This window comes from Cebidichthys violaceus, unplaced genomic scaffold (genome assembly GCF_023349555.1).
Source record: "Cebidichthys violaceus isolate CVI_PGR_0920_01 unplaced genomic scaffold, fCebVio1.0.p SCAF_101, whole genome shotgun sequence".
NCBI lineage: Eukaryota > Metazoa > Chordata > Actinopteri > Perciformes > Stichaeidae > Cebidichthys > Cebidichthys violaceus.
The window spans coordinates 449,704-473,401 of record NW_027176265.1 but is presented as its reverse complement, the minus strand read 5'-3'; the positions used below and the strand labels follow the sequence as shown (position 1 = coordinate 473,401).

The window sequence follows — 23,698 nt, the reverse complement described above, 5'->3', positions numbered from 1 at the left end:
GCAGGTCTTGAACCATGAGAAACCAAGTCACTCTTTGCTCCAAGCCAAGATTTAACACAAAAACTTTGTGGACAGTGTCAGACTTTAAAAGGTCAAATGCAAAGTAGCTGTCCCCTGTAAAACTTTTAAAGAACATTTTAAGCTGTAATGTGCAACCAGTGGGTAGTCCCTTTGTTCCCCACAAAAAGGCAGCACAAAGAGCTGACGTCAGACTAGTCCCACATAAAACAATTTACTTGTTAAGTTATGTTAGATATAAAAATGGTAATAGCATGTTAAATAAAATGTTTCAATTTACACGTGAGATTTATTTTCTAAGATTCTGATTCTTTAACCTTTTATCTTGTGATGTCCTCTCTGCAAATATGTTCACGTACTGCAGTTGAGTAGAATAGAAAAGAATAGAAACAACAGCCCACTCAACAAATGTTAAAGGCCTATTGCATACAATGTTAGAACAAAATCAATAACTAGAATCAAAATGCTGTATTCTCTTTTGAATGGTTAAAACCTTTTTGAGTCAGTTAGATATGCTTATATAAAACATCACATGTATCGATGTGTAACAATTACCTCAGATAATAAGTCTGTTACACCTGAATTTCCAGACACGTGGCGAGTCCATATTGCTGCTGTAAAAAAAGATGCAGATCAGGTGTACAGATGAGACAAAATCTATAAATTGTCACATGCAACACAACCTTTTATTACATTTCTCAAATGTAAGATGATGATAGATAGATAGGCCTGTATAATGCTGTACTATGATTGTTTTTTGTACTAAATAGCACGTGTCCAAGTACAAGTCAGAGAGCGAGTATTAACTTTGCATATTTATAATGTAGGCTTATACCATGGCCAGTCCCTTGGGTGTTTTTTTTGATACAGCCACCAAAATCTTTTCATCTTTTTAATCCATTTTATCTGCCTTTCTTGCACTTTGAGATTTTCCTATTCAACATTATGTGATGGTTCAGTCTAAGAGTTTGAGAAAAAAGAAAAGAAAGCCTTTCAAAACCCAAATGGATTGACTTTAAAAACACCACATCACCAAGCCAAAACGATATGTCATTTTCTGTACACCTGGCATTTTAGACACTTTTTGAAAGCAACTATTGCTTTTTCTTTAGTTGACTTGTTAAGTTCCACTTATAAAGTGGTGTGTCCTCCCCAAACCCAACCCACCCAACTCCTGCCCCCCTCCCCACAATGACTTTGCCTCTGACAAACTCACCACACACACTCCTCTGGTCGACCAGAGCACCACAGAGGAGCCAAACGACGGGAGGAAAGTTGTCCGAACCATGAGGGTCTTTATCTGCTTCGAGGGCTCCTGTGAGCCTGTTGATGTCCCTTCAGATCAGACTGTGGGGGCCATGAAGCAGATGGTGAAGGTAATCAAAATCTACAGTAGTGGCCCAGGGTTAATGGACTTTAATTTTAGTTTTGACTGAATTTTAAAAATGTGTCTGATGATTTGAATGTATTACTGGAGGGAAAAGAGACTGTTTGGTGGATTTATCACATTTTTAGGCCTGATGTTGCTTATGGTGAAATACTATGGATTGCAAGACTGTTATTTGTTACCTGTTAGTTATTAATTATGTTATATGTCAAGAAAAAACTGAATCGCTCCATCATTGGAGACATTTGTTATTCAGCTCAGACAGAGAAGCGAATGCTGCTGCAGACACTGAACACGATCCATCAAGAACTTTGTTTCTTGGTTAGTACTCTATCACAGCTCCATACATGTCCACTCTGTCCCTTTCGGCAGGATAACTTTCTGGTGCAACTCTCAGATGACAAACAGCAGCAGTACCTGGAGCTGAGCTACGGTGGTGCAGCGCTGCAGGACAGCTGGGCTCTGTGCGACGTGGGCATCACAAGTGGTAGTGCCATCCGATGCCGGTTAAAGGTATTAAAACATGAAAAGGGTTTGGAGAAATGGAGCTGTTTTGGGATTTGCAGTAAATACAATCAGCTTACAATGATGCACATTCAAAATATTTTAATTGTACATAAACAGATGAGTGCAGTGCAGTGTCCGCCTGAAGACATATTTTATTTGCATATACCCAAGACTTTTTTACGTGAAAAGTTGAAAAACCTGCTACCACAACTTTCTAATCAGTTGAAATATTTTATGAAAGTGTAATGTCGCCTCCAACATTCTAACTTACACATTCACTTCTTCTTTGTGAGAAGAAAAAATGCAAGCATTCCAAATGTGTCCAAGTTTATTTCCTGTTGCAGTGTATGTGAATGACATAAGCTGACAGTAAGTAAACATGGACCCAATTCTGTTGAAACGGTCTATACGTCTACTCCTGAAGCAGGTGAGTATTTCTTGCTCAACAACACTTCAGTGGGGTTTATGCTGGCTGCCGCTGGAGCTTTATGCTGGACCTCCATATGTTGAGGGACTTGCAGTCCTCTTTCTCAATATACACTGTCACTGAGGATTCACTTCAAAACATAACGTGTTACTTCTCATCAAAGACATCCTTCTTGAAGTGAATGGATTTTATGTCAGACTGGTGCACTAATATGAAACAACATGTTCCCACATGCTGAGAGAGAAATTAGTTCTTGGCTGCCTGAGATCTTTAGTTTGTTCCCATTCGTCAGTTTTTAGTATCAGGACACATTCCAGGCTCATCACCAGGCTACCTTGTGTAAAAGCTGACAGTGGTAAGCACGTATGTCCCATTGTCATCTTCTCATAAAAATAGTTGTTTTCTACAGCAAACTCCTCTTTCTCTTTGCTTGTACTACTTTTGCAATATTACCATAAACAAAAATACAATCAACAGTAAAAAAGAAAAGAAAAAGAGAATGTATTAAACAAGCTAATGAAATAAAAATTCAAAATGTGTAACTCCTACCACTGACTTTTTGGCATATTTTTTTGATAAACAGGGATCCATCTTGTGACCAAAGTCTTCTTATTCTTTTGTCTTATTAACTGCAAGTCCTTAATAATTATTTTTCAGAGTGAACGAAGGCCTGCGATGTGTGTGTTCAATGCTGTGACAGGAGAAACCTTACCAATCATGGGAAGTGAAGCTTTTCTGCACATGTCCGTTGCTGGATTGAAAAGTGTGGTTTCCATGCAAAGTGGCCTCCCTGTCAGCACCTTCAGACTGAGCACACCTGCTGGTGTGCAGCTCTATGACTGCAACCAACTCCAAGACTACGCCAGTGAAGAGGGTATGTCCTGCCTATTGTCGGGTTGATATGTGTATCTTCACAGTGAGCTCAAAACTGTGAACAGTCTAAGACTAAACTATAGTTTTGGAAAAAGAAAAGGTGAGGCTGCGAGGAAACAATAGTAAACCTGCAAACTTATCAAACTTAACACTCATTCTGTCCAAATAAATTGGGCAAATAAAGCTTTAACCACATTAAACTTAGCTTTATTAAATGTCAGGTCTCTATCAGGAAAAACATTTTTAATAAATGATTTTATTGTTAGGCACAAACTGGACATTTAGTTTTTAACTGAAACATGGTTAAACCAAGATGACAGTACAGCTGTTCTTATTGAATCAACACCTCACAACTTCAGTTTCATGAGTGAAACAAGAGTGCATAAGAAAGGAGGTGGAGTTGCTATTTTATTTAATGATTCTCTTCAATGCAAGCAGATGTCCTTTGGTCATTTTAATTATTTTGAATATGTGGCTCTGAATTCCACTTGAGCTCTATTCCTAAACATTTACAGACCACCTAAATACTGTGCAACCTTCTTTGATGAGTTTACTGAACTGCTGTCTATAATCTGTATTGATTTTGACTGTGTTGTTATTGTTGGCGATTTTAATATCCATGTTGATAATCCCCAGGACAGAGGGTCTATAGAACTATGTGGTGTCCTTGAAAACTATGATCTGACTCAGCATGTGACAGGACCCACCCACAACAGGGGGCACACTCTGGACCTAATCATCACCAAGGGTGTAAACATTTCCAAGGTTGCTGTGACTGATGTTGCACTCTCTGATCATTTCTGTGTTTTCTTTGAGAGTGCAATCTCCTTGCACACAAATGTCCAAACCGAGGTTGTGACAAAGCGTTACATCTCTGAAAACACCATTGAACTATTTATTCAGAAGTACTGCTCCACACCAGCCCTCTCTTGCATCTCAGTCAATGAGCCTGTAGATACCTTCAATTCTAAAGTTAAACATGTTATTGATGCCATTGCACCCACTAAAGTGAAGGATGTTTCGGGTAAGCAAAGATCTCCATGGAGAAATGCTACGCTGGTCCGAATAGAGAAAACAGAGTGTCGGAAAGCTGAACGCAGGTGGCGAAAAACAAATCTCCAGGTTCACTGTGACATATAAAGAGAGACTTCGCAATTATAATTTGGAACTTAGAAATGCAAGGCAGTCCTTCTTCTCTGACATCATAACCAAAAACAATAACAATACACGCGCCTTATTTGCTACCGTCGACAGGCTAACAAACCCTCCAGTGTCAGTAGCTGCTGAGCTCCAATCCACCTGGGCATGCAATCAATTTGTCTCATTTTTTACTGAAAAAATTCAGAAAATTAGACAAGCAGTCAGTGCCTCCACACCAACCACAGGATATGTGTTGTCCCCATCTCTGAATAACATCCATTCAAATATCATGACACAATTTCATTCAATCGACCTAAGAAGCCTAGAAGATATTAGTCAACATCTGAAGTCATCCTCCTGCTGCTTGGATATTCTACCAACACACTTTTTCAAAAATATTTCAAACTGCATGACCACTGATCTTTTACAGATAGTGAACACATCCCTTCTCTCAGGTGTCTTCCCACAAGCCCTAAAAACTGCAGTTTTTAAACCACTCCTAAAGAAGGCTAATTTAGACTCCACAACAATGAAAAATTATAGGCCAATATCAAACCTCCCATCTTTGAGTAAAATAATTGAAAAAGCGTTTTTTCAACAACTGAACAACTTCTTGGCTGTAAATAACAGTTTTGATGTCTTCCAGTCAGGCTTTCGACAGCACCACAGTACTGAAACTGCTCTTGTTAAGGTTTTCAACGACATCCACTTAAACACAGACAATGGCAGAACTTCAGTCTTAGTATTACTAGATCTCAGTGCTGCATTTTACATGGTCGACCATGATATACTACTAGAAAGACAAAAAATCTGGGTGGGACTCTCTGGCACAGCACTTAACTGGTTTGAATCCTACTTGAAGGACCGAGAATACTTTGTGTCTGTAGCTAATTACACATCAGAGCTGACGAAAATGACGTGGTGTTCCCCAATGTTCAATACTGGGGCCTCTTCTGTTCAACATCTACATTCTTCCACTAGCTCAGATTATGGGAAACAACAAAGTGTGTTATCATAATTATGTAGACGACACACAAATCTACATAACTATATCACCAGGGGACTATAATCCCATACAAGGGCTGGCTAAATGCATTGAACAAATCAACAACTGGATGTGCCAGAATTTTCTTCAATTAAACAAAGATAAAACAGAAGTAATTGTTTTTGGTACCAAGGACGAACGATTGAAAGTCAGCGCTCAGCTTCAATCACTGACGTTAAAAACCACAAACAAAGCCAGAAACCTAGGTGTAGTTATGGATTCAGACCTCAACCTGAACAGCCACATCAAGACAATCACAAAATCAGCCTACTATCACCTGAAGAATATATCAAGGATTAGAGGACTTATGTCTCAACAGGATTTGGAAAAACTTGTCCATGCATTTATCTTCAGTAGACTGGACTACTGTAACGGTGTGTTCACAGGTCTCTGTAAAAAGTCAATCAGAAAGCTGCAGCTGATTCAGAACGCTGCAGCTCGAGTCCTCACTAAGACCAAGAAAGTAGATCACATCACACCAGTTCTGAGGTCTTTACACTGGCTTCCTGTCCAACAAAGAATTGACTTTAAAATCCTGCTGTTGGTTTATAAAGCACTGAATGGTTTAGGGCCAAAATACATCTCTGATCTGCTGCAACCTTATGAACCATCCCGACCCCTTAGGTCATCTGGGACTGGTCTACTTTCTGTTCCCAGAGTCAGAACTAAACATGGAGAAGCATCGTTCAGTGTTTCTGCTCCACATATCTGGAACAAAGTCCCAGAAAGCTCCTTTAAATCAAGATTGAAGACTTTTCTGTTTGCTGCTGCCTTTGATTGAACCACATTCAATCAATTTCTGCATTTTACTACTGTATTTTATTTCTTAAACTGCACTGCAACTATTATTCTGTTTTTAGCTTTTTAGTGTTTTAATGACTGTTTTTAATGTTTCAATCAATGTTCTTAATTGTTTTTAAATCTCCTTTTCTTTTGCATTATGTTTTGAGGCTTTTAATGGTTTTATGTGAAGCACTTTGAATGCCTTGTTGTTGAAATGTGCTATACAAATAAACTTGCCTTGCCTTAAGAACATTTAGTGAAAAGTTAGATATAATGTATTTTCTTCTAAATGACTGGATTACTTTAAATTGTGTAATGTACACAGATGAATGTTGGCTGGTATGAACTGTGTTTTGGTATAGAGAGATGTAAAAGAGCTTCACTTTCACATGAACAAAGAAACAAGTTGCAGTGCTGCACTATACAATGAGCCTCTTAGTTTTCTGTCCTCTCCAAAATCCATGCACAGACACATTTGCAATTTAAAAAAAGTATACCAATGGAATAAATCTGATTTATTTTTAAATCCACACTGTTGTTTTTTGTTTTTTTTAAATAAAGGCACTACTCTCCTTTTGGACACGTGGGATGGGTGGGTGCAGTTCCTCCAGGGTTGCCTCCTGGGCCACAGATTGACAGTCCAGAGCCACCTCTCAGAAAAGAAACTAGTAATGAGGTCAAAAACTGTTGTGGTGCAGCTTATCCATAAAAAGTCAGAGTGCAATTTTACACACAAAAGTGAATCTTTCTTGTCCTGCTTATCCAGGTTTCAGCTGCAAGTAGCACTCTACATTGCTGCCGCTTTAGGCCACCTGGATCTGGCCGGCTGGCTGCTGGAGCGGGGGGTGCATGCTGAGAAACCAGTGGGGGTCCATCCGTACCGGCAGTGGTGCCACCAAACCTCCCACCGAGACACTGGAAAGTGTCCCATCCACACAGCTGCAGAGAACAGCCAGCTTCTCATCCTCAAACTCTTCATCAGCAGAAACCTTCTGACCCTGGCTTGTCTGGACCCTGGAGGTCGGGACCCTTTGAGAGTTGCCATTCAGCATGGTCACAGCGATTGCGTGCGCTACTTAGCCAACAAGCTGTGCTCAGTAGTATCCCTGTCAAACATTTCCCTGCCCATGCGCATTTACCTCCAGATAAAACGCTGGGTGAGTTTGGGGCAGAAGAGGGCAGCCTCCAAACGATGCCAGTACACCAGTACTGCGTTCAAAGCCAGGGTGGGGGATACGTTGCTGGTGGATGGCTTCAACCAGCCAAATATGTCTTCCAAATCCATGAAAGCTGCGACCAAACCAAGCAGAGGAATCAAGGCCAAAGCTTTGCAGCCGTTACCTCCCATCCGCAACCTACCTTCAGCATCACACCTCCTCAGCCTGCAGTCTGTGAGCCCTGGTGACTTTAAAAAGATGCAGATAAAGCAGAAACAATATGTTCGAAGCAGAGAAGATGGTTTATTGGATGAACTCTGTAGGGACGATCGCAGTTTATGCAAGAGCAAGTTTATATTTCTGCCAATCCCCGAAAAAAGCATTCCCATCCCATTCCAGCCAAAATCTTCCCTTATTCTGGCTGAGTCTCTGGAGTCCATATCTCACCGCTGTGGCCGAACACCAAGAGAAAAAGCCATATACTGCTTGACTGTAGCCAGGTCTCTATCCTTTGTGCTATACAGTTTCTGTGCAATAAAAACACATTGTGGTTGGTCTCATCAATGCCATCTTGGGGTTCAGGATCAGTCAGGCATAATTTGTTTTACTAGCAGTAAAATTATATACACCACACATTTATTTTGCCTGCAATCCCGTCCGTTACTAGTTGCTAATTTAGGTTTTGTACAGATATATTAAATGACCACTTTAACTGGCCAAAATAAGTTAAAGTTGCTGCAGATACCAAGACATTTCTAAAATTACTGTAGCTTCTGTAACGAGACATAAAACAGAGGCTGTCAGTTGTCTACATTTTTTACTGTAGTTATACACCACGGTTACAGTTCATCGACTGATGATGGTTAATAAGTTATAGAGGTTACTCAAATGCTATACATGACAGCTCTACTCTACTGTGTGTAATGCATGTTTCTCTTATGCAGTACCTTCACAGAGAAGCCGTGGTTGAAGCAGTTGAGCATAGCACGGACCCTGATCAGGAAGCGTGTTCACACCAAGGCTTGATACTCTCATCCAGATCTGTCGCTCACCAGCTCAACTGCTCATGGATCTCCCATTGCCACCGACTGCCTGAAAAACTGCGAACGACGAAGAATCCTTCCGAGAGACAACTGAGGAGTGTATGTCAGACTTAGTGTGTCATTCAAAATGAAACCTCTCAGTCTTTCTGTGCTCAGCCAAATCTCTGCCTTTTATTGCTTTTCACAGAAAGACTGATAAACAGATATTATAGATATTGACAAATAAAACTGATTTTAAAACATGTTTTACTCACTCACAGGAAGTGAAAGGATTCACTAATGCAATTTTGTGTTTGTTTTTCATTTTAATTATGTATGAAGGGGCAAAAATACAAGGCCTGCAGAGGTTGAGTGTTTCATCTTTAAATTATTGGTGGTGGAGTATCAATAAAGATAATGATTAGATTCATAATGAATTACAAACACCACATGCCCTCATAGACCTTTGGTTCTCCTCCTTTTTGGGTTAGGGTTCCTGCATTTATATACATTTCTGAAATACAATATACGTACCCCAAAATACTGCTGTTGTTGCTGTCTGTTATTATAAGACACATGGCATAAAGGCGCCTTTATAAGTTAGAAATTCCCGAGCACTCAAAGGCAGCATTTGATGATGTGAAATCCCGTTTAACGAAATCTCGCGATGTTGTGAGCATAGTACTCACAGTGCTCCTGCCCCGCCAGTCAGTGAACAACCGGAGTGTGTGCAGCTAGATAAGCATAAAAGCCAGTGCACGTAGACTCCTGCATAGGTTTACACTGACTTTATGGACGAGCACTGAGTACTGACGGCTAGCATGTTTAAAACCGACCCTGTGTTTAGTAACGTTGATTGAGTCACAGAAATCATAGAATCAGAAAATCAGTGGACGAGAAGTAGCTGAGCCAGCCGGGTCCGACAGTCAGCGTGTGGGAATGGCAGCTCCCCGGCCGATAAAAGGCATCCTGAAGAACAAGAACAGCGGGACAAACGTCCAATCCCTGCCCGAAGAGGTACCGGGAGACAGTCCCGAACAAGAGCCCGTACTCTCGGAAGATGACCCACAGTAAGTTGTTTTTGCTTCGCCGTCGTGAGGAGGTTGGTAGCCAGGTAACGTTAGCTAGCTAAACACTTGTTAGCCTCTCTACGTCAGGTTAATTGTGACATAAAAGTCACCTTTTTTGTAATGTTAGTCAACAGAGTGTGTGTGTAAAAAGTTTCTGGTTGCTTCTTGGGACTATGACTATGGCTTCCCTCCTCTGATAATAATCTTAATGGCATGTGTAACCAGGAGCTAACTGTCTAGCTGTCAAATTAGCTTGTTCACTAGCCAATGATTCCAGATGACGACTGGTGGTTGTAGCGGTTTTTAACGGACGTTCACATTGGTAGTTGAAAGTACCAAAACACAAAACTCTTCTGGGACGACTTGCCTCACATTGTGGTGATTAAAAGATATTATTAAGTATTAACAACCCCCAGCCAACGAGGAACAGTAACGTTATAGGGCGTATTGACACCTAAACGGAGTAAAAGTATTGTTTATGTCCTCAATAATAGTATCATTAGTTTGTTTTTGTAAAAGAGGTAGGCAGTGCTGGCTTAAACTGCAAAACAAACAGTTGTCTGTTTCCTGCTACATTAGAGGGATTTAAGATCTAGGCCAACTATAATCTATTAACACATTTCAGGGTATTACTACTGAGATTGTTTTGTTAAATTTTGAATTAAAAAACGGTGAAATATTTGCTGCTCAAAGCCTTTGACGGGCTGTGAGGGATTGAGATCTCAAACCAGTGGGTAAACAAAGCAGAGCTGGGTGTACCCCAAAGTTATACTTACAGTGACTAACACTTGACCTTATATCTGACACCGACAACTGTGTTACAGGCTGGGTCTAAACTGGCAGCAGTCTGTTTTAAACAAGCCTCTCTTTCCTGATCTTAGCTTTCAGTTCAACTTCTACAACCAGATGAGGTGGAGAACATCACATAGGAGATACAATGCACTTGAGAAAGTACACAAGCTTAAAAGAAAGCTTTGTTTGTTTTAAAAAAAACAGGGTTGCCGATGTAATCTAAAAGCTAGATACACAAAAATATAATGGCTTTGAAGGCTTTACATGAATTGAATTATGTGTGATTTATAGTCAGGGTGATGAATGACACCACCCACCTGCCAAATGCTGCCAAATCTTCCATGCAAGCTGGAGATTCTGCCCACTGTAACAGTTGGCTTGGGCAGTACATTCATCAGTAGAATCGGTTAGACAAATCATATTTAGATTTTAATACCTTTTTTAGATTAGATTAGAAAATATGTGGTTATGGTGTGATGCCTCTGATCATTGCATCAACATGCATGAATACAGCATATGGCATATATATCAATTAAAAATGATCTGCTTTGTGATAATATTCTCTTACTTTGGAAGGTAAGCAGCCATTCTTCGGTTGGTTAAAGCCACAGTGTGAATAATTAGGCCATAGAAGGATGGGAGTTATTAGAGGGTTCCAGTCCCAGCAGCGAATCTTTCTGCCTTTTTCTGTGTTGATACAAAAATAGTCCCTCTTTTAGTGACAAGGAAGTGGAGGAAAACGAAATTTCTGGGAGTATCTTGCATACAGCAAAGCACCAAATCAACAGAGAAGAATGAGGGCTGTGCCATGCTGCCACTGTCAGCTCTTAAGTTTAAAGCAAATACATGGACTCTCATACGACTGTATGCAATAAAATTGACACGCTTTCAAATCTGTACACACTACCACATTGATTTTAATTAGCTCCTTATATGGAATTTGATTGTGATTTGCTTCATAAGCCCCACGTCAGTGTGAGTCAGCATTTTGTTTTAATACGACAATGACCCTTCAGTGTCATCCCCTGTCAAGTACTAAACCTTTGGCAGGTCTTCACTACTCTGGCTCCGAGCATACTAAGGAGTTCTCTTGAAGTCTCTTTTTCCCCACAAAAAAAAACCTCAGTGTGGATTGCACAGGAGCCCACATGGGCCATTTGTTTATTTCTCTTGCAGGTCTAATTCGTTTCCTTAAACATTGTAGACCACTGTAAGGCCTTGGCCGTGGTAACTCATTAAGAGACTGCCACCTTTGTTATCCCTTCAATCACCCACCATTATTTAGTTTACAGTGATGCATAGGCCTCACACACCTAGTTGTATATAATTCATGGACGCTTCCATGAAACTCAATCTCTCCTTCACTGTCTTGTGGGCCTCATCCTGACTGTGTGACGGACAGCTTGACTGGCAGCTAGTGAATCTCTCACTTTCAATGTTGTGGACAGAAAAAGACCACTTGGACATTTAACCCTCCTGTGTACAGGTCAGCTGAGGCCAACTGTGGGCACGGAAAATAAACAGTTTCTGTATTGATGAGGAATCTGGAACTGATGGTCAGAATCAACAGGTGTCTGAACACCTCTGATCTACTACGATAAAGAGCAGTTCTGCTTCACGACAAGGCAGTAAAAAAAATGATCTCGCTCTAGCTGCATCTGTTTGTGCCTTTGACTCGATTTAGATTCACTTCACCAAATATAAATGTTCCTTGTCGGTATAAAAGGGAGAATCTCTTGCATATTTTGTAGAAGACATTGCCTTTTTTTCCACATCATGACCTTACGGTGAGTGTGACCGCTGATGTGGACAGAGCATTCAACGCCTCCTCATTACTCCGCTTCTCCGCTGATGCACTTTCTAAAGTCTGGACAAATGACAGGCGCTTAAGAAATGGTATTAGTCCTAAATCTACTGCTGCCTGAGGAAGAAGCAGTGATTTGCACTTGGGTTGAGTGTATAACTGCAAAAAGGAAAAAAAAACCTCAAATAACGAAAAGTTAAAAAATAAAAATCCCCATCAGTCAACAAAAAGTTAATTTACTAATTCATTTTTTAGGACATGACAATAATTCAGACACAGGTCAAATGAATGAGCATTTAGCTGCTGTTGCTATTGGTGGGTCCGGACCTTTCCTCACTCCTCTGTGACTATGCTACCTGATAGCACAGCTCGGCTCTCAGTGATGACTCACTCTATTTAATGAGTTTCCCCGAAGCGTTTTGTCGCCAGCTATCGAGCACCCTCGAGGGATAGTCGTCATCACATAAGAGATGCAGCTCTATATTCAGTGGCTTCCAGTAGTCCCACCCCCCCTTGTAGTGACAGGTGCATCATCATTGCATTACAGTTTTTGTTATGATTTTTCTCTGAATGAGTGAGTGGACTGGAATTGGATTTAAGGGCGATAGCGGTTTGGTGGAAATAGATCATGATTGAGATTTGTTGTGTAACCACACACTCTTTAACATCGTAACACACACTCCAAGTTGTTACTCATCGGCTTTTGCTGAGAAGGTTTCTGGAGTTTGTTCCTCAGATCTGAGGTTACTTTATAAATTGCTGTTTTCCAAGTAGCAGGATATCAAACTATCGTCCTTGAACAAGCGCAAATGTATTATATTATATATTGTTAGGATTCTCTGGATCCAGATCCAGACAAAAACTGTAGTAATGTCAAAGGTATGCACTCTCTTTGGGATTTGTAGTTTTGCATGTGTTCTAGTTACACAAACTTTCTATGGGAAACAGAATTCTTTGGGAATTAACAAGAATGCAATGAAAATATATGGGTCAGTTTCTCAGGCTGTACTTGCTTTGTCATTTGCACAAAGGAACAAATATTTGACCATATCATAAGCAGAAATAATGGTAAACCTTTCTAATGAAAATGAAAAAAATCAACAATTCAGTTGAGTTGTCCTTTAATTAAATGAGTTGACTCATTTAACGTTGTCATTGAACATTTTATTTTCCTGTTTAATGGGAAGCTCGCAAATGATCTGTGATGCAAGAGTGCACTGCTGAATGCAGTGCATGGTTACAATTAAATTGAATGGGCATACTTTTAATCAAAACATGCCATAAGACCTAGTATTGCTTTTTTATGTTCACTATTAAAAGGTCAAATATTTATATCAACAATTGTGTAAAATTTCCAAAATTCCCGATCTTTACTTTCCTTGGGAAATGTCCGGGCCCTTTGCAATCCTAGTCTGAAGACATGTTCCTGTTACTTGGTTTTCAGTCGTTGGTATAAATATGGTTGACAAGGTAGGATTAATTGTAGGACTCTTATATTAGACTGCATTAGTTTTAGCTAAGTGTACCTAATAAACGGGCACATCTGCCCTTTCCTCCACTTATTTAGCTCTGAATACCAAAGCCATCTCCTGAGAATCAGAGTCTGTGTAGCGTCAACTTGGCTTAGCATCCGCAACTGAATCGATCGACTTATCGACAAACCTGTGTAGCTCAGGTCTGTTTTAGAGGGAGAGGCGGTCCTGAAGCAGCTGGCAGTGGATTTAGCACCACCCACCCCCTGCCTGTCTCCCGTGATACCCGACCTTTTGTTCTATGAACAATGTCGAGACTGATTTACAGTAGATCTTGGCAGCAAAGTCTAGGGAGAGCAGAGGTGGTTCAACCCAAGCCAGATAACTCCCAACAGCTCCTGGATTCATAGCTTTGGGTTTCAGTGTAGTTTGTTTGGAAATTAAGAGGATAGAAAATATAAGTAAACATTATGTTTATGAGACAATGAACTATACATTTTCTCTGTGAGTTTCTACTTCCTCTTCCCTGTGCTGTAATGGCAGGTGTTCCTCGCGTTATCCTCTTGAGCTAAACGTATCATTAGATGCTGATTTAGTCTTTGCTTCTGTTCATTTCCTCTTAGGATTTGAAAGGGCAGCTAGGATTAGAGTAATTCTGAACAAAAAGCCCGAGCGGAGCATGCAGAGGTGACAGCCTTATTCCCCAGATGAGAATGGAACCATTTGGGGGGGGATTAGGAAACAGGTCTATGTCAGAGTGACCGGAACAAAAAATTAACTCTCTTGTTTCAAATGAGACCGTTGTTTTGACTTTTGGCCTTATTCATTCACAGCCGATGAACCTTACCTCTCACTCATGCCCTTATTTGGTGAATAAAGGTCTCACATCCGTGCTGGAATGCCTCGACATGAAAGCAAATACCACGACAACTCCCGAGAATTCTCAGAAACCAAATTTGTGCCGATGACGTCACCTGACTTTGTTTTTTATTTTTTTCTCAAAATAGAGTGAAATAGAAGAGTGAAAAGTGGAGCACGTTTCGGTCCTAGATTAAATCTAGCAGCTCTGCTCCCTGCAGGAACAGAGAGAGTGTGTGTGTGTGTGTGTGTGTGTGTGTGTGTGTGTGTGTGTGTGTGTGTGTGTGTGTGTGTGTGTGTGTGTGTGTGTGTGTGTGTGTGTGTGTGTGTGTGTGTGTGTGTGTGTGTGTGTGTGGGGTGGGTGGGTGGGGGGGGGGGGTAGCAGCTGGTACACAGTGGTCCAAATGGAGTTTGGTCCATTTAGCCTTCATTTCCTTCTCACCGTGTTTCCTTTGATCCTTTTTTTTACAGGAAGAAATCCCAGAAATGGGATGAGATGAACATCCTGGCCACGTACCATCCGGCTGACAAAGACTACGGTCTGATGAAGATAGACGAACCCAGCACACCTTACAACAGGTAATTCTGACAAAATGTCCCCTTTTGAAGGTTTCAATTGAATCCCTTTTTGCACGTTTTAAGTGTTTTATTTTAAATTCTAAGCTATCTGAAGACATTCATTTGCTAGAGGATTGTAAAATTGTATATCCTTATCCACGCTAAAAAATATTTCCATAGAGAAAGCATGTGTAACGCCACAGAATTTACCCTTTAAATGATCGCAGAGCCAGTTTCAGGCTCTAAAGTGTGTGTGTGTGTGTGTGTGTGTGTGTGTGTGTGTGTGTGTGTGTGTGTGTGTGTGTGTGTGTGTGTGTGTGTGTGTGTGTGTGTATCTGTGTCTCAGCAGGTTTGTAATCTAATATGCCAGGGTGCTGCAGGGAAGGTCGACCTTACCACGGACCTTTCCTCTTTCCATCTACCCCCCCCCGTGTTCTGCTTCTTCTCTACCCATAATCCCCTCTTGCAACTTGTCTGTTTGGTTATCTGCTCCTGTTTATGTCTGCATTTCCTTTCCCTTCTCAATCCCCTCCCTCTCTCGCCTCATTTTCGGGCTTATCTTTATTCGGTTAATTGCTCTCTTTCAGGATGGTGGGGGACGAGGATGATGAAGGGGCGCTGAGTGACTCAGACGGCCACGGCGGACTCGCAGCTGATGACCTGGCATCGAAGTAAGACATGTGAACGGAGGGAGACAAGTACAAACCAAGTACAGTGGTAGAAAGCAAGCAATGAAAGGAAATATGATTAGGTTGGCCGCTGGAACAGCTTCATTTATTTTCTTTTTTTGTAGTTGCTGGTGCAGTTTGTAGCTTTTTAGATTTTTAATGAAGAAGAAATGTGACCTGGAAAAGGGAGAAAAATCATTTATGCGCTCAGGTGTAGCCCAGATAAGCCGCACCTGAACACACTCACCAATGTCCTTGTCCTCAAACAAGAATGTGTTGTTGCAATAACTGATAGGTGTGTAATAAACAAACACACACACACACACACGCACACTAGGCACTCACTCCCAGAATGCACTGTGTTTTGAAAAGTACTCATGGGGACGCGTCTTAATATGATTGTGCGTTTATTTTTAGTTTGTTCTAACTAAGAAACACGTATCTCTATTGTGTGCATAACATACACACAAACATTATAACATAAATTATAAACCACACAGACATGATCCAACCCATGTTACCGTGTGTTTTTTTGTGTTGTTTAAACATCATCTGTGTTCTTGGAAATGATTCCTGCATTTTTACTCTGAGTAACAATAGCCGATCAACAAACAATGAGTTAGAGGGTGTTCCCCGTTAGCCATAAATTTCAGAGGGGGAAACGTCGAGCAATGTGAGGAATGCTGCTGAATCACGACAGACATGCTAACCAACAGTTCTAGAAAAATAGCAGTCAGTTTTGTGTAATACAACATAACTTGCTTTACACTGTGCAAACTCTTCTGCATGTATTCACTTTTATTAATTTATTTATTTTGCTACACACGGAGCATCCTAGAAAGGAAGAAATCTTGACAAAGATTACATTTCTGGGTTGTTTTACAACCACTTGTGTGGAGTGCAAAGGGTCACATAAAAACAAGTAGACGGAGAGCAAGAGGGCAAATAATGCCCTGAAAAGTCTTCCTGTATATCTGCCAATCAGAGCTGTTTTCTGGGTGCTAATGGGAGCTTGAGATGTGTGTTTTCTTATATAAGTGCATTAATGCAGGAATTGGATGAGCAGGTGTGTGTGTGTGTGTGTGTGTGTGTGTGTGTGTGTGTGTGTGTGTGTGTGTGTGTGTGTGTGTGTGTGTGTGTGTGTGTGTGTGTGTGTGTGTGTGTGTGTGTGTGTGTGTGTGCGCGCCGCAGAGGGGACAGTGATTAGCTCCGGGCTTTGCAAGTCAATTAGCTGCTTTTTTGCATACTTCCACACAAGAGTGCCTTACATTGTTTTACACCAAACCCTCCAGATAGTACAACAGCTGCTCTTTTCCCTCTGTCCTCGTGTTTAATCTCTCCAACATCCGCTCTGTCTCTTCTCTCGTACATCACTTATCCAGCTATGCCGTTCTTCGCTTTACTTCCCTCGTCTCTAACTCATTGCATCACTTACACCTTCTTGCCTCCTTCCTTCCTTCCTACCTGTCTTTATATCCGCCCGGGATATCTGATACTATTATTGGTGCGTTCTGAAACAGTGGGGAAATTGACTCGTCTTCTTTCTGGGTGAACCAGGCCAGTTTGTTGGAGAGCAGTAGTACAGTAAACAGGAGCCTCCCCGGGGTGAGTTGTACCAATTGACTATCGTCCACTGAGCCGTAAACCATTATTCATGTTGTCCTCTGCTGTTAAAGCTCTCCGACTGTGAGAGATGGGGGATAGTAACTCTTATTATTTTTGTCTCATGCTTGAGTACTCGCACATGCTCACATCTCTTCCCTCTCTCCTCCCCCCTTGCCCTGAAATCTCTCCGTAGAAAGCCTTTTTTAGAAGTCTCTCCACAATGACTTTAGGAGAAGCTATTGGTTATCTCTATTTGGTCATTTAATAGGCCATTCATTTATAGTTCTTATCCTTTCCTGTCTGTATTTTTATCTTTATTTCAAGGCTGGTGGCAGCAGAGGGCTCAGAGCCTCGCTTCATGAAGGAAGAAGAAGTAGAAGAAGAAGACGAGGAGACCAGCGAGGAGGAGGAAGACGAGCTGAGTCCTGAAGAACAAGGTTAACACGGCGATTCTTTTCCTTTTTTTTAATTTGTTCACCTCCACACCTACTGGTGCCCTCATTTATCCAGTCTCAGTGTAATATTATTCCTCACATCCCACAGTTCACCTTAATACAAGCTAAGTGTCATCTGCACCTGGGAGAGTGACGGTTCACAGTTAAGTGCTGGTGGAGAGGGATCTGTTTTGGAAAGGGCTCCAGTGTTCTGTGTGTGTGCGCGTCTCTTTCAAGACACACACACACACACACACACACACACACACACACACACACACACACACACACACACACTCACTCACTGTGTCAGTATCCTTTTGACTGTTCTCTGACCTTGTATGTACACCACACACACACTAGCACACAATCAAACACATGGCGCTGTAGAATGCGAACAGATTCCCATGCACGCTTGTTGTTTCACATGTATTTCTGAACTGTGCGTGTAAAAGCAAGCGAACAGTCTGGAAACTGCAAATCCAATCGATATTCTCCAACTGCAGAGCTGCAGCCTCAGCAGTTTTTGTACACCGTTTTAGGCATGCCAATTTGTGCCACCTTCAGGAGAAGTTTAAAATATGTTTCAGAGCTGCAGGTGAAGACATGCTGAATCAAGTTGAAGAGAATTTAGGAATGTTTCATGTAAAATATTTTCTCAGTCCTTTTTGTGCAGTCAACACAAAATACAGACAAGACATATTTTGTGAGCAGATAATATAGCTAGTCTAGTGTACATATTCATCCAAAGTAACTTAACACTGTGTTTAACTTTTAAATCACTTTTGGAGTTGCTGATTTTAGCATACAGACAATGTTTGTCTAAGACTTACAGAGCTGCCTGGCAGTGCCGAGATCAAATGAACCTCTTGATTTCAAATCAATACTTAAGATACTTCATTCATGCTTGAATAAACCTCACTCTAAACATTACTGTTTACTCTGCATCTCCACCTGTCACGGATTTGTGCACATTGAAAATGTCGGCGGCACATCGCTCACACAGACATAGAGATCAGCATAACTTTACTTAGCCTTGCATAAAGTCTGTGGCACACCCTTGTTTTACCCTATTTTAGTTCAATTACCACCCATCTCGAGGTTGCAGCAAACACTTGGAAGTTATTGTTTACTACAATAAGTCTCATGAGTTTCCTCACTGTGTCCCTTTTGGAGTTTGACCCCTTTTTAAAATGTCAGAAACAATAGAAATGAAGGAGAAGATTTTTACTGAGCAACCTCCATGTATGAATGTAGAAAGAAATCAGTTGATTATAATGTAAAATGTTGAATTACGTTTTTTTTAAGTAGTCATAGTAGTATAATTAACCACTCTAAATGCTGCATTCAACCATTGCTTTTCTCAAATTAAAACCATTTCAATGTTTTCTTCCTCTGCAGCCAAAAAGACGCATTTCCAGATGATGAGGAAGATGCACTACAATGAGGGCATGAACATCAAGCTGGCCCGCCAGCTCATCGCCAGCGAGCTAGAAGAGGACGAGGACGTAGACGAAGAGATGAGGGATGACACCGAGGAGGTGAGGGAGGACACGGAGGAGACGGAGGACACGGAGGAGATCAGCGTTGACCCGCCACAGGAAGGTAGGGAGAAGGAGACGCGGTGAACGTCGGAATAAATCATTCTGACAGTTTCCAGTCCAACAGATTTTTGGTATGTGTATAGAGACATAGTGGTATAGATGTAATGCGGATGTCATACTCAGTTTGATCTGGACTAGTGCTTTGTTGAACTTATAATAAAATAAATTCCTAACAGGAAAAGGTGTGTTTGAACCCCAGGGGAAGCATCAAAAGTATAAGAGCTGTAGCTTGAGAGTGAAACACTTCTTTTAGGGCAAAAACAGACTGATGATGCAGACTAATTGTACTATAAATATGAATCTAATGTCAAGGGTTTTTGTGAAAGAGATGAAACCCATTTTTTGTTTGTTTTTTTGGAATTTTGTTCAGCTTCCCCAGCGCCTTTATTTAGTTGATCAAAGTACAAAGAGAGGAAAAGAAAATGGTGAAATATTCCATTTCTATTTGTTCTAGCACCGCCTGTCTCTCTATTCTCACGTCTGTCTCTTGTTTGTTCTCCAGCTGAATCTCTGGACTCGTAGAGGAGGCTTCTTTCCCCAAATTTCAGCCCCTGTGTGTCGGCTCCAGATCGGGACAGACAATGCCACTGCGCTCTGTGTTTTTTTAATGCCGGGCCGCACAGCAGACACCACTTCACCACTCGTATAACAAACCTCAACAGCCAATAACCTCCCGGTCACCTGTCTGTCTCTACTATTCCTTAGAAACTGTGCAATATAACCTTCAAACAAACCTGTTTTTTATCTCCCAGAACGCAACACACAAGAGAAGACTGTTGCCCCCCCCCCCCCCCCCCCCCCCCCTTCTCCTCCACTCTCCTTTTTTGCCAAGAATTTCCCCTCCTACCTCCTCTGGACTGGCATCGCACTGAAGGATATGTGATTCTGACCCTGAAAGGAGGATCAAGGTCTTTTTAGAAAAAAAAATGAAACAAAACAGCCGGATACCAGGACTCCTGTCTGGCTTCTCTACAGTCCTACTGTACGTCAGCCCTGGAGAAATCCAGGGGAAACCCCACAGAAGGCATATCTGAGATGTGACGATAGCGATTATACTGGGTGTTCTTCAGGTGGCTTTTATTTTTTCTTTTGCTTTGTGACTCACCACTGTCACATTTTCTTTCCTCCTTCAGTACTTTTTGTGATTTAAAAAAAATAGAAGAAGAAAAAAAAAGAATTGGGACGCTGTGATGACCAGTTGGGTTGTCATCTTTGTTATTACCTTGTAATTCAGGTAAGCCATTCATATCGGCATACTGGAGCTATATATTAGTCTCTAATAGCACAAGACAACATGACCTACATCATCTAAATCTCATTATAAAGAACCATCCACATTTGACATCATACAGTGCATACTTAATATATAACATACTTAATTGACACGTGTGCTGTGGTGTCTCACTTTGATGCTTGCAGTCAATTGTATGGCTTTTTGCTTAAGATCAATTAAAACAACACGGACCATAATTATTATATATTGGCAATTTGCTGATTTTTCCCCTGAACTTTTTTATTTACTTCTCTCTTTGCAAGCAAGCACACCAAACCTCAATTACAATTCTTGCATTTAAAAACAAACAAACATGTATACCTCACAAAACCAGACGATAGGCCTTTTTTTTTCTCTAAATTAAATCCACTGATACATTTGGCATGTAGGTCGTCCATCAAGAGAAAACTCAGCATTTAAATTGACTTGTGAAAGAAGATTGCAGGAAAAGCTGGCAATAAACATTTCAAAATGTTCAGTCAAGACTGAGTCAGGCCCCCTGTGTTCTCCCTGGCCACAGCAGTAAGGTAATGATATTGCCACTTAACACATTGTGTTTCTTTAAGACAGTATTAAAGTCCCACATGCGAGGTCCAGCACGTGCTACTGATTAACAGGACAGTGTTCCGTCTTTAAGCTCTTATGTAGGTTTCACAAAGAATAAACCAGTGTTCTCACTTACATGATTTGTTACTGCATGGGAGCTTCACCAGACAGAATTGTGTGTAATATTATTTTGAGGCAGGTACAATCATCTACTTGGTGTTTAATTTCTCACCTGGCTTTCATCACATTTAATGTAATGCCATCGGATCTACTTACGTGTGTTGTACGACGCAGCTTGGGAATGTCAAAGAAGAGTTGTTATTGATGCTACTGACTTTAGGTAAAGCAGATGTTGGCAGTGGAGTTAACCGCTAAGGCTTATTGGAGGGGTTTTGTAATGGCTGGGGTTCCTACAGGTGTCGAAATTGTTGCATTTGACAAAAGTATTGAGGAAAAAAAAGACTGATCCTGGTGGCGCAACCTTAATTGCACTCATGGAGTTGTTGGCGGTCAGCTTTTGGGGGAATTCTTACTTTTACTATGACTGAGCTATACACTGTATGACTTCACAAGAACCGAACAACCTGAGGGATAAGTATGGAGGAACCCTGAGTGTGTCTTGTGTTGTGTTCTCTTCATTTTCTTCTAAACCCTTTAATTCCTCACTGTGGTTGAAAGTGTTGAGCTCTTTTTTTTTTATGGAAATACAAACATTCATATAAAGTCCACAGACCAACAGTATGTCTTCTGCAAACGTCCCTTTGCAGTTCATTTTGTTCTCTGTAGTTTGGTATTTGGTGGTGTTTTTCGCCATTATTGAGGTTAAAGCAACTTCCTTTTCGGCCATTTCCACCAATCAACAAGTTCACATCCGAGCAGTTAATTATCACATGGTTATTGTGGAGATACAGGTGTGTGTCTGGAAATACAGATGTTGACGATATCGTTGTCTTCTATTCTGTTCACTGAATTTGTGGGCAGATGACAGCTGCAGAGAAGCTGAGACGTTCGGTTTATGTTCTCACAAAAAAATGTCCAAAACATGACTGACATGATCACCCTGTAGGTGGTTATTACCTGTCAAATGTGCCTCTTATGTATTTATGTACATGTGTGTAAAATGAACAGGCTATGCTCTGTGTTACCGTTTTACTTTCGCCTCACGTGTCCTCCGTCTCGCTTTTTGTTAGTGCACCACGTCTGCCCTGTTTGGTTTGTTTTCTAAGAACGACAGACTGTTGAACACTGTGTGTCTGTCTGTATTTCCAGTTGAAGCATGTCCTTAATCATTGGATTGTGTGTATTCTGTTTTGTTTTTGTCTCCTACCATTAAACAAATGTTGTTATGAGCTAGTATCTGCTGTGGCCTATGATTGATCTGAAGAGTCAGAAGCCTAAAAGTTGAATGATGCAGAAAATTGCTGACTGTCTGATTAAATCCTCTGAAGGACTGGAGTTAGTTTTCCTCACACAAACAACAAACGTTCTTTTTTTTTTTTTTTTTTTTTTTTTTTTTTTAATGGCTTTAAGTCTTATTTTCTTCTCCTTTTCTCTTGTTATTTATTGATGAAGATAACCAGCTACTGACGGTGAACTTAACCTCCGGTCTGTCATCATGTGCCAGACGGCAACAAAAGAATACCCAGATTTTTGATCACAGCTTTATCCAATTCATCATCTATCTTGTCAGTGATTAGAAAAGTGCCTCTTTATTCAGAGAAGTACAATTACAAAATTGACATATGCACCATTAAAATGTCATTTGTTTTGACTTGAATGTGCTTTTTACAAACTTCAGCCCTTTACAAAGCATGGAAATAAAATTGCAAAGATTTGAAACTTTGTAGTATTCCATCACAACAACACCAGGCCCATCTTTACTTTAAAAGTAACATCATGCTAGTCGCTAATGTTAGTGAAGATTAATAACAAACGTGTAACTCTGCCATCAATAAAGCCAGATGATATTCCCCGTGCGGGTTACTATATGTTAAGCATGTTTCAAGCCTCTGCTTGTTGTTTTACATCCTATTATGGGAATGGATGGAGACTGGTAGAAAAAACCCATCTAAGAATATTTGTGGTCTTTAATAGAAATGAATAGAAATAAAACATTGAAATGTTATTAAGTGCCAGTAGTCTACCTCACAATTACAAGTATAGGCTACTGAAGTAAAAACAGTGTCCAGTTAGTTTAGACATTGCATAAAAGAATTATACATACATTGGAACACACTCGTTGAGGTAATCTTTGAAATGACAGTGCCCCTCTCTAACCACCGGATGGCGCTGTAACACAATGCATCAGCCATTCCCGTCGGGTTTCTAGTAATTCTAATTGGATCAAACAGGGAACTGTGTTAGCGCAGGGATTATCCTACATGTTTGGTGTTGAGTGGGTTTACGGCTGAGAATGAAAGCACATTCAACTACAAAACAGCGTTTCAACGCAAGAGGACGAGAGACTTAAATGAAATGTCGTGTTTTACCTATTCGTCTTGTTAAAGTGTTTAGTGTGTGAATAATTTGTAAGTGAGGAGTTATTAAATCTACAGTATAAAGTACGGTGGAGTAAGAGAGGAGGAGGCCGTCCACTGACACAAAGATCGTGTAGAAACACACACAGAGGCATCGCTCTGGTTTAGTTTTAGTCTC

General features: G+C 40.8%; 2 protein-coding genes across 2 annotated transcripts; both read left to right on the top strand.

The window, feature by feature from the left end:
- The first annotated feature begins 1,304 nt into the window (after positions 1–1,304).
- Positions 1,305–8,363, top strand: LOC137886598 (protein ANKUB1-like). Its single transcript, XM_068729126.1, has 6 exons — positions 1,305–1,394; positions 1,778–1,918; positions 2,997–3,213; positions 6,742–6,856; positions 6,947–7,837; positions 8,282–8,363. The coding sequence occupies exons 1-6, from the start codon at positions 1,305–1,307 to the stop codon at positions 8,361–8,363; spliced, it is 1,536 nt and encodes a 511-aa protein (XP_068585227.1).
- A 703-nt stretch (positions 8,364–9,066) lies between these two features.
- Positions 9,067–22,392, top strand: ppp1r2 (protein phosphatase 1, regulatory (inhibitor) subunit 2). Its single transcript, XM_068729328.1, has 6 exons — positions 9,067–9,429; positions 14,827–14,934; positions 15,501–15,584; positions 17,511–17,623; positions 19,022–19,225; positions 19,727–22,392. The coding sequence occupies exons 1-6, from the start codon at positions 9,299–9,301 to the stop codon at positions 19,744–19,746; spliced, it is 660 nt and encodes a 219-aa protein (XP_068585429.1). The 5' UTR covers positions 9,067–9,298; the 3' UTR covers positions 19,747–22,392.
- The last annotated feature ends 1,306 nt before the right edge of the window (positions 22,393–23,698 follow it).